The sequence below is a fragment of the Neophocaena asiaeorientalis genome, unplaced genomic scaffold (genome assembly GCF_003031525.2).
Source record: "Neophocaena asiaeorientalis asiaeorientalis breed wild unplaced genomic scaffold, Neophocaena_asiaeorientalis_V1.1 scaffold170, whole genome shotgun sequence".
Taxonomy (NCBI): domain Eukaryota; kingdom Metazoa; phylum Chordata; class Mammalia; order Artiodactyla; family Phocoenidae; genus Neophocaena; species Neophocaena asiaeorientalis.
This window is the reverse complement of record NW_020172463.1, coordinates 617642-635109: the sequence shown is the minus strand read 5'-3', so window position 1 is coordinate 635109 and position 17468 is coordinate 617642. Positions and strand designations below refer to the sequence as shown.

At 37.5% G+C, this 17468-nt stretch overlaps 1 protein-coding gene across 1 annotated transcript in view; it reads right to left on the bottom strand.

The window, feature by feature from the left end:
* FBXL13 (F-box and leucine rich repeat protein 13) overlaps positions 1-17468 on the bottom strand; it is a 179486-nt gene that overhangs the window by 145712 nt on the left and 16306 nt on the right. The window contains 5 exon segments of the mRNA XM_024738118.1: positions 4386-4553; positions 6830-6939; positions 8033-8187; positions 9302-9369; positions 16637-16727. Of these exon segments, the coding sequence (XP_024593886.1) occupies positions 4386-4553; positions 6830-6939; positions 8033-8187; positions 9302-9369; positions 16637-16727 (592 nt within the window).

Sequence of the window (17468 nt, the reverse complement as noted above, 5' to 3'; positions counted from 1 at the left end):
TGGCTGAAAACTTTCCAAATTTGCTGAAAAATATAAACATGTATATCCAAGAGTTCAATGAATTCCAAGAAGGATAAACACAAAGAAAACTACAAGGCATATCAAAATCAGATTGTTAAAGATTCAGTAATAAAAAGAAAAATCTTCAAAGCAACAAGAAAGAAGAAGACACATACATACAAAGGAAGAAAAAAATATTCCACTGATTTCTCATTTAAAATAATGCAATCCAGGAGACAATGGAATGACATCTTTTAAATGGAATGAATGAAATTTTAAAAAACCTGTCAGTCTAGAAGTCAATGTCTAGAGAAAATCTCTCTCAGAAACAGAGTAAAAATAAAGACTTTTTCAGAGAAATACAAGTTGAGAAAATTAAGCACCAACAGACAGACATGTGCTTCAAGAAATGTTAAAGGAGGTTCTTCATGCTGAAGGAAAAGAGTTCCAGATGAAAACTCAAATCTAAACCAAAAGAAAGAAGACCAGAATCAACCTATTTGTGGAAAAATAGAAAATACTTTTTTCTGAGTTTTTAATTTCTTTAAAAGATAATGAATCCTGGACTTCCCTGGTGGCTCAGTGGTTAAGAATCCACCTGCCAATGCAGGGAACACGGGGTCGAGCCCTGGTCCAGGAAGATCCCACATGCCGTGAAGCAACTAAGCCCACGCGCCACAACTACTGAGCCTGCGCTCTAGAGCCCATGAGCCACAACTACTGAAGCCTGCTTGCCTAGAGCCCATGCTCCACAACAAGAGAAGCCACCACAATGAGAAGCCCACGCACCGCAACAAAGAGTAGCCCCCACTCTCCGCAACTAGAGAAAGCCCGCGCACAGCAAGGAAGACACAACCCAGACAAAAATAAAATAAAATAAATTTATATTAAAAAAAAAGATAATGAATCCCTTCCACTACCCTTTCGCTTTCTTCTTTCAATACAATTCAGTCTTAAAGCCATTAGATTGGTCCAAGCAAAGCAGGCATCCATGCCAGGGTAGGGGGCACAGAGGGGGCTCTGTTGGCCCAGAACAGGGCATCAGAACTAGGGTACATAAAGGGGAGCATCCACTCAGTGGAGCAGCCTTCCTTGCACAAAACAGGTGAGGAGGGTGTCCCCAAGGAGGAATGTCCCAGAGTAGAATATCAGAGCCCCAGTGGAAAAAGGAAGACAAAAGAGGAAGCATGGCTCACTGTGGGATACTGGAGTCCAAAGTAGATGGAGCCCAAGAAGAGGACATCTGCCCAGCACAGACAGTCAGAGAACAAGCAGACTGAGAAGGGCATTCGTCCACATAGAAGTATAATGTAAGATGTTGAAGTCTGCAAGGAATGAGGAGGAAGTCCCTAAGGAGGGGGCAGCCACTGTGGGATGTCAGAACCTGAGCAGGACAAGGAGGGGGAACCGAGGAAGCGAAACCCTGTATAACATACCAGGAGCTAAGTGGGATGTGGAGAGTGGCTCTATTGGGGGAGGAGGGTGGCATGTGGTGACAGAGCCTACTCAGTATAAGGTGGGCATCCCCAAAGAGGGGCAGCCCATGCATGGAGCGTCAGAGCCTGAGTAGGGTAAGGAGGGCATCTACATGAAGGTACTCAGTGCAGGGCGTGTTAGCTCGAACAAAGTTAGAAAGGCAACTACGTAGGAGGAAAAGCAACTGGCATAGAATGTCAGAGCCCAAGCAGTATGAGGAGGGCCTCTGCATGGCAAAGGATGTCAAAGCCTGAGCAGGATGAGGAAGGTATCCACACAGGGAGGGAACAGTGGCAGCCACGTGTGTGACTGCTTCCACACAGGGAGAGTGATCAAATAAGTAAATACATGAATAATGAGAGCTGGGATTCTCACTGTTGGAGAAGGACATTGCAGATATGTAAAAGGAGAAGACTAGTATGAGCCCTGTGGTGCTAAATTGGACCTGGAAGTATCCACATACAGTTTAGGTTTAGTTTAGGTTTTTTAGGTATATAGAGGTACATAGATATGGGGGGAAATATGTATATGTGTGTTCCTACTTACAGTCTCTAGTTCTGTCTACTGAGAAGGCATGGGAGAAGCAACACTTCAATGGTGATGAACACAGAGTTCAAATCTTGGTTCCTATGTACAATTTTCCATGAAAAAGGATTCAAAGAGTCCTAGAGAAATGACCTATCCAGGGTGGAGCACAGAAAGTACAAGAGGAGCCTGGGACATCATGCTGTGCTATAAAGTAAGGAAGTGCTCAGAGGGTGATAGTTACACATCAAAGGGACAGAGAAGGCAACCTGAAAGGACTCCCACTGAATCTGGAACAATTTGAGCACCAAAATAAATAGTGATAGTAATGGATTATAACCCATTGAATAAAATAGAAAACCATGAGTCCATACTGATATAAATAAACTAAAAGTTTGATAAGGAATGGGTATATTTATATAATTGTAAAGTACCTACCCACGAAATGCACATCCATTACAAAGGGGGCAGCTGAATAGTGGAGAAGCCTAGCAGACACCACTTTCAACAAGCAGCCGCCGTGAAATCACCAATCCTGGGCAGATCCAAATCCTGTGCCACTGATAGGGTGCAGTGAGAAGAGCACAGCACGATGTCTGTGGTATTTCCAGGAAATATGCAGAACCTGAGTCTATTCTTGAGGAAACATAAAACAAGCTCAAATTAAGAGATCTTCTACAGTAAACCTGGCCTGATCTTCATGTCAAGCGAATGAAAATTAAAGAAAGGCAGACTAAAGGAGAGGAAGGGCCATGATAATCAACTGTTCTGTGTGATTCTGCACTGCATCCTTTTACATTATTGGGATAATTGGGGATACCCAAATTAGGTCCGAGGATTTTGATGGCTGACTGTAAGAGGATGCCCTTGTTTATAGTAAATACACCAATAATATTTAGGGGTGATAGGGCATCGTGTCAGCAACTTACTCCCAACTCGTTCAGGAAAAAAAGTTCTTTGTGTTGTCCTTGCAACTTTTCTGTTTGAGATTGCTAAAAATGAAAAATACATGCTGAATAAAATATAATTGACTGTTTAAAGCAAAAATAAATTCTAATGTAGGGTTTATAAATACATAGAAATAAAATGCATGGCAATAATAGCATGAAGCACAGGAGGGGGGAAGTGAAAGCATACTCTTGTTAGGTTCTTACATCATATGTAAAGGGATAAAAAATTATTCTAAGGCATAATGTGCAGTAAATTAAAAATGCAGCTGCTTACAATGTAAATAAAGAAACAGCAGTCAAAACGTTGGAGTTCAAAGACAAAAAGCAGCTGCATAAGTGTAGGAAGGAGTGTGATATGGCTTAGAAAAATAGCTAAGAATGACATATTAATATGACACAAAAAGAGAAATAATTAGGGCAACAGTAATAGACTCTGTTACTTAAAGCTTTAAAATTTCTCTCATCAAAAGACTCCATGGGCAAAATTGAAAGCAAGCATCAAGTGTAGGGGAAAACATCTCAAATACATTCCAGGAAAAGGGTGAATATTACCAGTATATAAAGAGCTATTATGAACGGTAAGAAAATTATAAGAATTCCAATTTAAAAACAAGCAAGAGATGAACAGGCAATTTATAAAGAGGAAACAGTGGACAAAAATGTCCTCATCCTAACTCTATGCCATATATAAAGTGCAAGATTAGATATAAATATAGGTATAGATATTTTGTTTTCCAAAATAACTTGAGCTCAAGTCTCTACATTTAGAAGGATGGATTTAATACATGGAATTTTATAACGTAAATCTGCCATCAACCAGAATAAGACGATATTTTACAACTCTTCCACCATTTATCAGGTAGTCCCACAAAGTAGAAATTGCTTGTTTATCAAAATAGGAAGGAATATAACCAGTAGTTGGAATTATGGCTTATATTTCAGAGATCAATTCAATGAGTTGTAAGCTATAGATACAAGATTCTTGTTGTTATGAACTCATGATCTATGGAAGAAAGATGATAGGCATAAATATTTTAACTAACTGAAAGGTGCAATATGACAAGCCCCATTTATATTCTGGAGTGTAGATATAACGTTAAGATTAAAAGATTAGGGATTAGAGATTAAAAGCTAAACATTGGGTTATCTAAAATCTGTTGTACCTTACATGACAATGTATGCTTGAAGGAGGAAGGAAAGAAAGACATTCCTTTCATTCTTATTTACTATAGCTTTAATTTCTCCATTTTTGATTGTTATAACAATTTACAGCCATCCAAATTGATGACTTCCAAAAAATGAAATAGCCCAAAGCTAGTTGTAAAAAATATTTTTCTTCAAAATATGGCTTCCATCATTCATGCAAGGTTCATAAAACCACTCTTTAAACAAACATTGTGAAAGTAACTAGTTAAGATATGAATTCATACGAACCTGTAATACTGTTCTTTTGGGTGACTGTGAAACATCAAATTCAGGAATCTCACCTACAAGAAAGACTTCAGACACATTTTGTTCAGGAGAAATGTATTCTTCTTTAGAATTTACTCTGAGTTTTATCTTGCTTCTCCATTTTTTAAATTGAAGTTCATGCTTTAACATCTGCCATGAAAATAATTTACAAATTCCATGGAACTCTTGTAAGGATTAAATGAGATGATACATGTAAAACACAATGCTTGATACAATCATAGCACCAATTAAACATTATTTATTATCATCGTCATTATATAAATTATCATTGTCCAGAGCATGTGTAATAATGTGTAGTCTCAGAATCACCATTATAGATCATTTCCACCAGTTGTCATACAACATTGGCATAGGCAGTCACCTTGAAGATGTGGTCCAGCCTTCTCTTTTAGAGATGAGGAAGCTGAATCCCAGAGAGTCAAGGTTCTGGTAATGCCAGAACTGGTATGTGGGGCATGGAAGGGTGAGGGTTAGCATGGAGCTATAGAAGGAGAGTTAGGGGAATTCCCCGGCGGTCCACTGCTTAGGACTCTGTGCTCTCACTGCCCAGAGCCTGGGTTCAGTCCCTGGTCGGGGAACTAAGATCCCACAAGCCACATGGTGTAGCCAAAATGGAAAAAAATAAATTAAAACTAAAAATAAATAAATAAATAAATAAATATTTTTTAAAAAAGAGTCAGAAGAAAGAATTTGGAGAATTGCCTAATCTATCATTACGGAAGTCCCCATTTTAACTTTCAATACATTCCTTAAAACTGCATAATCAAGAAAACATCCAAAGGGTAAATAAATGTTGTACCCATACAAGCACACACACACACACACACACACACACACACACACACACACACACACACACAATTTTGATGTAATATATGGATATATTAGAGCCTAAGGAAGAGCACACATTGGAGAGCTAGCACGTAGAAGTGTTCCCTGCCTCTCCTCCCAGCAGACACCTGCCATCCTTACTCCACCCTAGTGAATACTGGCCTAGTAATATTGTTAGGCCAAGATATCGCATAGCTAAAAGAAAACATTTTCTTTAACTATTTAATACATATCTATGTTGAGGATATTATTATCATATATATTAATATATATCAACTACTACAAAACATTGTGCTCAGTGTATGGGGATGGTTAAGAGAACAATACTGCCTGCTCTTAGGGATGTTCAGTTTAAGGGGATGTAAAAGGGGCAGCCTGGTCATGCACAGTTACCTTTTCACCATTAGACAATTAATGACCAGGCTAGGGGCCAGGTCAAAACATTAGCTTAGTACAAGAAGTGGTGGAAAACACAGAATGACCAGACTAAAACAGTGGTACCCAAAGTACAACCGTTTAACTGGCAACGTTGAAAATGTAGTCCACAAAAGGCAGGTGCTAGAGGACATCCGGTAAGAACACCAGTTCAATACCAGGGGATGGTAAACTTCTAGAGAGTAAGAATGATCAATACTTTGTGCGTCTCAGTCTCCTCCGCAGACTCTAGCACTGTTTCAAACATTATGTGAGTAATAAATCTTTTCTTACTCTCTTGGTACATACGTAGTATCGTCAGTGTCAGTATCTGAAACAATCTGGGGTGAGAGGCATTGATCTTCCCCTCCACAGGGCAACCATAAAACAGGGGGGTTAATTTCTTCCTATTTTTCTCTTTCCTATTTATCCCAACTTTGTATTTCAAAGAATATTAATAAAACGTTACTTACTAAATAATGTAACTACAAAAAATTCCAGCATGTTTCTATGTCTGTTCCTACTAGTTACTATGAATATTTTAAAACATTAAATGATAATATACTGTACTGATAGCTAAAGCAAACTAGAGATACTTTTAAGTTTGGAGGAGTTTGCTTGGATCCTCTGTTTTGATTGATTTAATTCCTAATGGGTGTCCCAGTTAAGAATGATCCTTTAAATTTAGCAATTTAGTAGTTTAAAAAATAATTTAGTATTAAGATTATAATTTATTAAATTGAATGTTGAAAAGAATAAATAGCAATTTAATCTTATCTGGAAAAGAATAACTTTAGTCTTTATCATTTATTTCTCTGTTATAATCATATCAAACAGTTTCTCTTCCACTTTAGACATCTATATCCACCTAAACACTTGCTTAAACAAAAAATCTTGGTGTCTTTATCAATAAATTTAAACAAAATGTTAAAAAGATTTTTCCTTGATGTTCATAGTTCAAATGAAACAACAAAATTTTTTAGGCAATATTTTGGGTAGCTGAGGTGACATTTAAATTACTAAGTTAAAAGAACAAGGACCCCATTAAAAGTATATAATATTCAGGACTTTAGTGTTTTCCACACAGCATTATTATCTGAGGCAACATCAATGTAACAGCAAAATTCAGTTTCTAAAAAATTGTTTCCAATATGCCATACCAGCTCATCTTCTCTCTCTTTATACTTATGTCTTGCTTTATCCCTCCATTTAGTTAGGATAATTATCAGCTTGTAGCAGTAGAACATCTGTTGTACTCGCAGTAGTGTATCTGAAGAAAGTGCATTAGATTACTGTATATAGTTAAAGCTGCTCTCAAAAAACAAAGTGTTTAATATTCTATCATGTTTATAATATGAACCAATGTTGCATCTGATAGTTTTTTATTTTAATTACATATGAAATTACTTTTGACAGCAGTAGATAGTACTCCTGAGACTTTATTAACCTGTAAACATCACCTTTGCCCTTATAAATTAAGATATAATAGATGCAATGATATATATCATTTCTTTTTTAACAAATCTGTTCTTTATAAAACCAGAACTTCCAAATTTATTCATAGAAATACAATCATGAGGTAGTATTCTGATTTAGTTAAATACCCTATGATTAAATAGATTGTTTCATTCCAGGGGTCCAAAGCTCAAACATAGGGGCCAGGCTGGAAAGGAGGATGATTAAGGCAGGCCTTGGAGACACCACTCTTAGATAATTGTTTCCTCTCAGAAATAGAGACCCACTACCCTTATGTTAAAACCATCAGAGGGTCCACTCTGAGGTACCAACAGGAGCCAATCAAGAGGAAATGATTCTCTGATTTGCAGCAGCCATAAACAAATCAGTATCTAGTGAGCTGGATAAAATCTCTATTCTTGCTCCTAAGAGCACATACATGCACTGTCCACTCATTACAACTATCAAGGGTTTAAGTAAAACTTAAACTTATTTTTCTTTAAGTTTTCTCAGGTATTCATTAAATGAAATATCTATAAAGAATGAAGAGCTCTCTACAAAAATAGTCAGTTTTGATATCTATCAATCTATCTATATCTATACCAGCTCTCTGTTACGTAAAAAAGTTAATAATAGATCCCTATTTATATTGAAACTTGTATATATATATATATCACACAAATACATACAGAATTTTATTTTAAATATGCTGTTTTCTATTACACTAAAACTCTTTGAGACATATCTCATTAAATATTTTAAATTAGTGGCTTTACATTTCATGACAATCCTCTAGACATAAAAATAATAAAAAAAATCTTTAGTACAAATTATGTTTAACTGTTAAGTTTGTTGAAACTTTGGATACATGAAAACAAAAAACCAATTGTTACTATGTAAGGATTTACCTTTAAGTCGTTCTTTTCGACCTTTCACATAAGAGTACCAGTGATGAAATACACATTTTTTAAGTCTGAAATTGTCATATTCTATTGATTTTTCCATTTTTTCAGCCAGAAGGTCATCTTCATTTGTAGGAGGTATTGCTATCTTTCTCCACGTGCTGTAAGCAGAAAATACAGAAACATAATATTTTGATGTTATGGCAATACATTAGTAAATAAATTGAGAGAGAGAAGAAGAAATACACTGGGCTTCCTTTACCTCCTCAAAAACCACAGCATGAAAGAAATTGTTATTTTTATTGTTTTATTTACAGCCAGTCCTTGCATTTCCTTTAAGCTTGCACTTCTCTTGTCTACATTTCGAAAGCCCAGAAGGCTCTGAAATCTAAAAGTTTTTTTTTTTCAAAACCTATTTAAGGGCAAAGCTAGACCAGACCTAAACTAATTTTGCATCAAAACCTCTCTGAATCTGACACATAGCTGTTCATAGTCTTTCTTCATTTTTCTTAGTAAGAATATACATATATGTTTTACTGTTGAAATAATAATACGTTCAGATATGTTTGGTTCCAACGTGCCATCCCAGACACCACTGAACATGTTATACAGTACACAGTATGTGCAGAGATTTCCTTTCTAAAAATTTTTCTTAGAAAGGAAATCTAGATTCCAAAACATGTTGTCTCCAAGGGCTTCAGATAAGCGGATTGTGGACCTATACTTTCAATTTTGAAGTTCTATTTTAAAAAAAAAGTGACACCTCAAAGAAGTAAAGAACATCTTTTAAGTAAGTAAAAACCAATTAAATATTAAAGAACTATATAATACAAAATGGTGGAAACAAGATTAAATAGGTAGGGACTTCCGTGGTGGCACAGTGGTTAAGAATCCACCTGCCAATGCAGGGAGACACGGGTTCAAGCCCTGGTCCAGGAAGATCCCACATGCCGTGGAGCAACTAAGCCCATGCGCCACAGCTACTGAGCCCCCGCACCTAGAGCCAGTGCTCCACCACAAGAGAAGTCACCGCAATGAGAAGCACATGCACCGCAATGAAGAGTAGCCCCCGCTCGCTGCAACTAGAGAAAGCCCGCCGGCAGCAACGAAGACCCAATGCAGCCAAAAATAAACACATTAATTAATTAATTTAAAAAAAAGATTAAACAGGTAAAATCAGCACAACTGGCCAAAAGTGAGCTGTTCTTCACCTGGAGAATGTCAAGAATAAGAACACAAAGAGGAAGAAATAGTGTGTAAAAATCATGTTCTTACTAAAAGTGGGTCTTCAGTAAACGTCCAGTATAAAAAGTACATGCTTTTATCATTAATGCTGGAGTCACCTAAAATAAAGAAAGAAATGAAATAAAAAGCATTAGAAATAAATGGAATGCACAGGCTACCTCTGGAAGATGTACAAGAGAATGAGAGGGATGGTTGCATTTGGTAAGTAGAATAAGGCAGTAGGGAGACAGGAACAGACTAGAAGAACTATATACCATTTATATATTCTGGAATTTTATTGTGTATGCCTATTACCCATTTTTTTTACAGTTAAAATCACAGCTTAAAAATTTCCCATTATATTGCACTTACTTTAAAGCATTTTCAGGTAAGTTACTATGGCATTGTTATTATCAAGTATATTGATAGGAAATATTGATAGTTGTGGGTTGGCTGGTCACTATTAAGCTGAATGATTTTGCCTTCTCAAGGGTAGAAAATGAGGGAGGGATAAATTGGGAGATTGGAATTGACATATACACACTACTATATATAAAATAGATAACTAATAAGGACCTGCTGTACAGCACAGGGAACTCTACTCAATACTCTGTAATGGCCTATATGGGAAAAGAATCTAAAAAAGAGCGGATATATGTATATGTATAACTAATCCACTTTGCTGTACACCTGAAACTAACACAACATTGCAAATCAACTATACTCCAATAAAAATTTTTAAATAAAAATAAAAATAAATAAAATTAGGGGATGAGCCCAAACTCAAAAAAAAAAAAAAACAAAAAAAGAGTAGAAAATGAGATTCTCTGTTAAAAAAAATACAAGAATGCCTCACTTGCCAAGCAGGAATAGGAAAACTATATAAATTAAAAGTCTAAACTGTGGAATATGCTGAAAGAGATGCAGATATCACTTGCAGTTATTCACAATAACACACATTAATGTGGGAATGGCTCACTGAGGATTGCTGAAATCGTCTGTACCTTCTTTAAAGAGTAAAGATAGTATTATATTAACAGTAGGTTAACATAATATAGGTATCTTTACTCCACCTCAATTGGACATCAAAGCTCTTAGGAAGGCAACAGCGGCAGCACTAAGCCTCCACCTTTAGATGGCTTCATAGGTTTGGGACAGAGACACTTGGATTTCTTGAATTCACACAGGACAGCTTTGAGATTCCCAGAAGCAATTGGTTGGAATTTTAAGGAGAAACCAACTTCCTGTGTTACGAAGATAGGGGCTAGAAGCAGTGAAATTTGGGATACTCCTATCAACACTGTTACTATCCCAGGATGGTGAGACCTGGGGAAATTTTGTAATAAATGAAAAGATAATGAAATACCATTACAAATCATTAATGCTAACTTACAAACAGGTACCGAATTTATGGCTCTTTAATGTCAGTAGTAATTGGTCCCATTACTTTTCTTTTTTGGCTGTGATGGGTCTTCGTTGCTGAGCATTTTCTCTAGTTGCGGAGAGCGAGGGCTACTCTTCGTTGCAGTGCGTGGGCTTCTCATTGCAGTGGCTTCTCTTGTTGCAGAGCACAGGCTCTAGGTGTGTGAACTCAGTAGCTGTGGCTCATGGGCTCTAGAGCACAGGCTCAGTAGTTGTGGTGCACGGGCTTAGTTGCTCCACAGCATGTGGGATCTTCCCGGACCAGGGATCAAACCCATGTCTCCTGTATTGGCAGGTGGATTCTTAACCACTGTACCACCAGGGAAATCCCCCCATTAATTTTTAACTTTGTAAGTTACTCACTTTATTATATATGAGAAAATGGATGTATTTAAATAATACCTATAGAAAAAAGGTTTTACTTCTATAATACTTGATGTACCTAGTATAGTATAAGTTAATCATTAACTTCAGAATATAATTTTTGGTTTCTGGCATATTATAACATAATTTTTCTTCTGGTGGGCAATTTCTCTTTTTGCTCAGTTAATCCTTGAAATAAGAAATTATATATTAATTGTCTTAACACATCTTACCATATTTTAAAGCACCATGCCTTTATTTCATTCATGAGCTTTATTAATATCCCATATAGTATCATTCTAGAATAATGCTAGCAAAATAGTATGGAGTTTGCTATAGATTGAATGTCTGTGTTCCCTGTAATTCATCTGCTGAAACCTAATCCCCAGTGTGATGGTATTTGGAGGTGGGACCTTTTGGAGGTGATTAGGTCGTGAGGGTGGAGCTCTCATGAATGAGATTAGTGCCTTTAAAAAAGAGACCCCAGGGCTTCCCTGGTGGCACAGTGGTTGAGAGTCCGCCTGCCGATGCAGGGGACGCGGGTTCGTGCCCCGGTCCGGGAAGATCCCACATGCCGCGGAGCGGCTGGGCCCGTGAGCCATGGCCGCTGAGCCTGCATTTCCGGAGCCTGTGCTCCGCAACGGGAGAGGCCACAGCAGTAAGAGGCCTGCGTACCGCAAAAAAAAAAAAAGAGACCCCAGATGGGCTTCCCTGGTGGCTCAGTGGTTAAGAATCTGCATGCCAATTCAGGGGACACAGGTTCGAGCCCTGGTCTGGGAAGATCCCACATGCCATGGAGCAATTAAGTTCATGTGCCACTACTGCTGAGCCTCTTGTGCTCTAGAGCCTGTGCACCACAACTACTGAAGCCCACTGCCTAGAGCCCATGTTCCGCAACAAGAGAAGCCACGGAAATGAGAAGCCCACGCACCGCAATGAAGAGTAGCCCCTGTCCGCCGCAACTAGAGAAAGCCCACATGCAGCAACTAAGCCCCAATGCAGCCAAAAATAAAATAAATAAATAAACAAAAAGAGACCCCAGAGAGTTCCATTTCCCCTCTGCCATGTAAGAGCATAGCAAGAAGATGGCAGTTTATGAACCAGGAAGCAGGCTCTCAAGACATCAAATCGGCCAGCACCTTGATCTTGGACTTCCCAGCCTCCAGAACTGTGAGAAATAAATTTCCCTTGTTTGTAACCACCAGTCTATGATATTTTCATTATAGCATCCTGAACAGACTAAGAGTTTATTAATATGTGTTGAATGCATTAATTTAAATCCCTCCCAAGTCTGAATTGTTTATTTTTCATAGGCTATAAAAACTAATAGTAATAAAAACAATAGTAAAAAGAAACCATGTCTTTAATGCAGAAGTGAGCACAGTCTAACATACAGTACCATGGGCTGACATAAGTATTGGCTTTTTCATGCTGAGTAGTTTTCTTATTTTTTGACCTTCTGCAAATTATTGACAGACCATTTAATATTCAAGGAGCTTTTGTGCATGGAGGGAAACACTCACTGCTATTTGTATTTTAGAGCTCTGTTTAATAAACACATAGTTAATTCAGTACAACTTGGAAAAATCTATTTTTCTTACACATGTAAATGTTTATTGCAACTTTCATTAGGTAAAGTCCCTGAAACAACTTAAACTAAATTAAAAACTTACAAAGATGTTCCTTAGAACTCTTAAATGCCATACACAGCAGACACACATACATAAATGCTATATCATTAGCTATTATTACTTATTTTACATTTAAACTTATCCTACAGTAAACAGTATGAATCTAGTTTGTATCTTCACTATTTCTATACTTCATTATTTTTATTCCTTCCAGATTACAGTAACACTTATTTTGACTCCTCCTCAGGAAACAATCTCCATCTCAAAAGAGTGCTTTTGCAAACCAGCAAGGATATAGGATATGGTTATCTTGTTTAGGGCACAAGATCTGTCTGCTTCTCCCAAATTATTAAAACCCCAGCTCCTGGGTTCATAAAGTTAAGTTTCCTTTTCATAGTTAAGCTTTGGTTGTTATATCAGTAAGACTTTTTAAGTCCACATCTTTCATTTAGATTTTAGAGTTTTGTTACTCAGTGCTCTCTCTGATAGCATCATTTTAAAAGTCGTATAAGGGAGTGATCTCTAGGACATATTGAGTGAGAAAAGCAAGAAGCAGAAGGCTATATGTAGTCTGCTACTTCTGTGTAGGAAGTCAAGGGGGAGGGGAATACATGTATTTGCTCATATTTAAAAAAAAAACAATGGAGAGATAAACTAAAAGCTACTAAAATTGGTTACCTAGAGAAAGGGATGGAATAGAGTAGATAAAGAGGCAGGAAAGGGAGCAATACTTCTCTGCGAACTCCTCATTTATTGTTTTGATTTTTGCTGTCATGTAATGTTACAAATAATTGAAAAAGCATAATTATATCAAAGAAAAAAAAAGATGACCATCGACACACAAAAAAGTATTATTTTAATGAAAATACCGGGTATTTTTGCTTAAAAGCAAAAAGAATTGCATAATTTTCTTAAACAGCTTTCCATAGTTCTTTGGTTAGTGGTCTTGTTATTTCAAAACCATCATATGGGTGTTGTAGGTGTTGTAGGATGAAACTAATAAGCAATTAGTTAATGTCAGGCAGACCATGGGTGCCTCCTGATGCGATGCATTAGAAGGAAACCAACATCTCTTCTGCATTATTCTTGTCATCAGAGAAAAAGAAGGAAAAAAGAACCTGAATATCGAGTTTGTAGATCTAACTGCAAACTTGCAGGAAATACAAGAAACAGAACAAATGAAAGGATTCTAGAGGAAATGAGAATGTGGGACATTTTACATGACAGATGTTCTGTTTTCTTCAATAAATAAGTGGCGTGGGAAAAAAGAAGAAAGGAGTAGAAAAAAAAAAAAAAAAAAAGAAGAAGAAGAAGAAAGGAGAAATATTGCAGATGACAAGAGACATTAGATACATAACAAACCAAGTGTAATGTGCGGACCCTGTATGGATTTCAACTTAACAGAGCCATATGTGAAAAGGCATTTTCGAGGCAATTTGGAAAACCCAAATATGGACTGAATATGGAGTCTATATATATCTGAATGTAATCATCACTAGATGATATTCAGGAATTATTGCTCATTTCATTACATTTCATAGACAATTGCACTGTGCTATGTTCTCTAAAAACACCATTTGTTGTTAAAGATGCACACTGAAGTATTTATTGGTAAAGTAATACAATTCCTGGGATTTACTTTCTAATACTCCAGCAAAACGGGGGAGGGGAGAATAATTAACAAGATTGGCAAAATGTTGATTATTGTTTAAGCTGAATGAAGAGGGATCATTATATATTCTCTCTACTTTTGAGTCATATTTAAATTCTTCTGTAATAAAAAGATGTTTTTAATGTTACAGATGCCTTTTCTTCTTGTAATTAGTAGGCCCACCTGGAGATTTCATTTCCTAAGAAATGAGAATCAAGTCTGTGAATTTAGTTTCCTCCTTACAATGGTTGATTCTTTAATCTTGGAACACACAGTTAAACTGTCTTTCTGTCTACTGTCATGAGAGCAGTTTCTCTCTTTTTTTTTTTTTTGTAACTGTTTGGCTTACAGTTTCTTTTTTTCAGTCTTCTCTGTTTGCACAAATAGAAACAAATACATATTTATAAATAGACATGTCCTTGCTGTGGAGGACTTCATAGCGTGAGGCCATAAAAATGACTGCACGCTGAAACCATGCAAAGCAATCTTAATAATCCATGGGGAAAATTACAATTGTTTGTGATCTGTAAAATATTTTATCAAACCATTAAAAACTCTGACCGGCAGTTATAACTATAGGAAAGAAAAATGGGGGGGGAGCAAAGCTATGTTTATTTAGTATACTGTAATTTAAAATATTAGAAACATTGAGGATTAAAGTGTTTTATGTCTTTGTGGGGGAAAAAAAAACCTTCGTTTTTCTCTGAGGGTGAAAGAGAAATGAATTGTCTATCCAGCCTAGCTTGAGCCCTCTAAGCAATCCTAGGCACCTAGAGATTTACAGTTTGCAAAGTCATATCTATTTTCTGTTTTTTCTAACTTATGAAGTGGGCAGCCTTTCTATGCCTTGGTGAATTGTCATACTCCTTTCTAAATCTGGATCAGCTTCCAATATTTTGTGCTTTTAATGTCATGAAATAGCTCTATGAATTCCTTTTCAAATAAAACTTTAGATTTGAAGTAGCTACAGTGTCTCAGAATTCTGTGCAAACTTGTAAAGATTCTCTATAGGCTTCTAGCTAGACATTGGACACAATCTGATTGTGTTTTATAAGGTCATTTTCAAAATATTAATAATATTTACCCCTCTAGATCAGTGGTTTTTAATAATTTTAGTATCTTATAGCAATGGTTTTCAAGCGTTTTTTCATGTGACATTTTACTCAGTGCAGTACTGTTCTAGAGGATAAGGGGTGGGGAGGAGAGGACCAAGAATCCCATCCCCTGGGTCTTCTCTCCCCAGCTCCTGAGGTTGCCCCCAAACACCTCCAAGAACACAGTTTGTGGATATCTGCACTCCATAGTGGATCAAAATTCTGTGGTTGATAAAGTCTTTAAGATACCCACACACCATGATGCAGATCAACTATGATCAAACATATGGGTTCTTCCCAGTGTATTGGTGCCTCTGAATCATCCCAGGCTTGGCAGAAATATCCCATCCCTCTATTTCTGTCTCTCTGTTGTAGATCACTGATTAGGATCTGGTGTTGCTCTCCACCCATCCTTCTAAATGATGCTTCACATTGTTCCTGGCTCTCAGCACCCACCGTGACCATGGCTTTGATTCTACTTTTCAGTGCCTGACGTCACCAGCAACTAGCCCTGCCTGTGCTCACTGAGACACCAGCCTGGGATCTAGAGGTATGACACATGGTCCCACACACGTCTAATTCGTGTTGCCCTTTCTCTCCCCACATGCCTTTTGCTATTTTAGCTTCTCTCAGGTGCACAGTCTTTGTTCTGAAAGTCTCCATATTCTGAATTACTTCCTTCCCCTCTTTACAGGATCAAAACCAGTTGTTGGAGCTGGTTGTTCCTTTCATTAACTTGGTCTGGTTTTTAAGTTAGGTCTCATTAATGTTTCGGCCATATCTTTGTGAGCATAATTCCCAGGCAGATGGCAGAGAGAATGGAGGGGGCATGGAAAACAGAGGAAGTAGATTAGAACGGAAAGAAAATATCCTCCTTTAAAGCTTTCCATAATGCTATTTTTGTCATTATAAAGATACAAGAGAGGAGGAGAAGGAGAAAGGGGGAGATTTAGTAGAGAGATTTTGTCAGAAAGAGAAAGAATAACTGCCTGTCCAAATGCTTCTTGGAAATTTGGGGAGGTTTCTATGAGTGTGGCTTTGTGCATATGTGTGTGTGTGGGGGGGATGTTTGTATATGTGTATGTGATGTTCTTTCACGTTTCTGAGTGGCCCCAAGTTCAAAACTAGTGTGACCTCACACCTCTCATGAAATCTAAAATCTTTTTGAGAGCTTCCGTCCAAACTTAAGATGTATAGTGTAGAGTGTTTGGTTAATAATACTTACCAGCTGATCATCCAGTCCAAAAAGTTGTTCCACGTAAGTTTCCAACAGTCTCCGAATTTTGGGTTTCATTGATGGATCAATGCACATATCCCTTTAATAAAATCATAAAATGCAGTCAAAAATTAATTTCATTTCATAGTAATTAGTTCCATAATTAAATCAGTGATTTTAATGGGTGGAGGGGAAGGGAAGGGAAGGAAAAACACTTCCCCTTGGGAAAAGCATGTCAGAATCACCTGGAGGGCTTTTTCAAACCACTCCCCCTCAGGATTCTGCTGTGCTCCCCAAGAAGCATCCTCATCCTGTCCTCATCCTCAACTTGAAATAAACTGCCCTATGGGCACATGTTGTTGATAAGACTGTGCTATGTTTCTAACTTAAGAACCAGTGGAGAAATTGTTCCTATTGAAGTTTGGGAGACTTAAAAGCCTATGGAGGGGAACTTCCCTGGTGGCGCAGTGGTTAAGAATCCGCCTGCCAATGCAGGGGTCACGGGTTAGATCCCTGGTGCAGGAAGATCCCACATGCCGCGGAGCAGCTAAGCCCATGCGCCACAACTACTGAGCCTGCGCTGTAGAGCCCGCGAGCCACAACTACTGAAGCCCGCATGCCTACAGCCTGTGCTCAGCAACAAGAGAAGCCACCGCAATGAGAAACCCACGCACCGCAAGGAAGAATACCCACCGCTCTCCGCAACTAGAGAAAGCCTGCGTGCAGCAACGAAGACCCAACACAGCCATAAATAAATAAATTTATATAAAAAAATAATAATAACAGACTGAAAACTACTTGGGGTAACTAAATGTCCTAGCTCAATAAACAATCATGATGA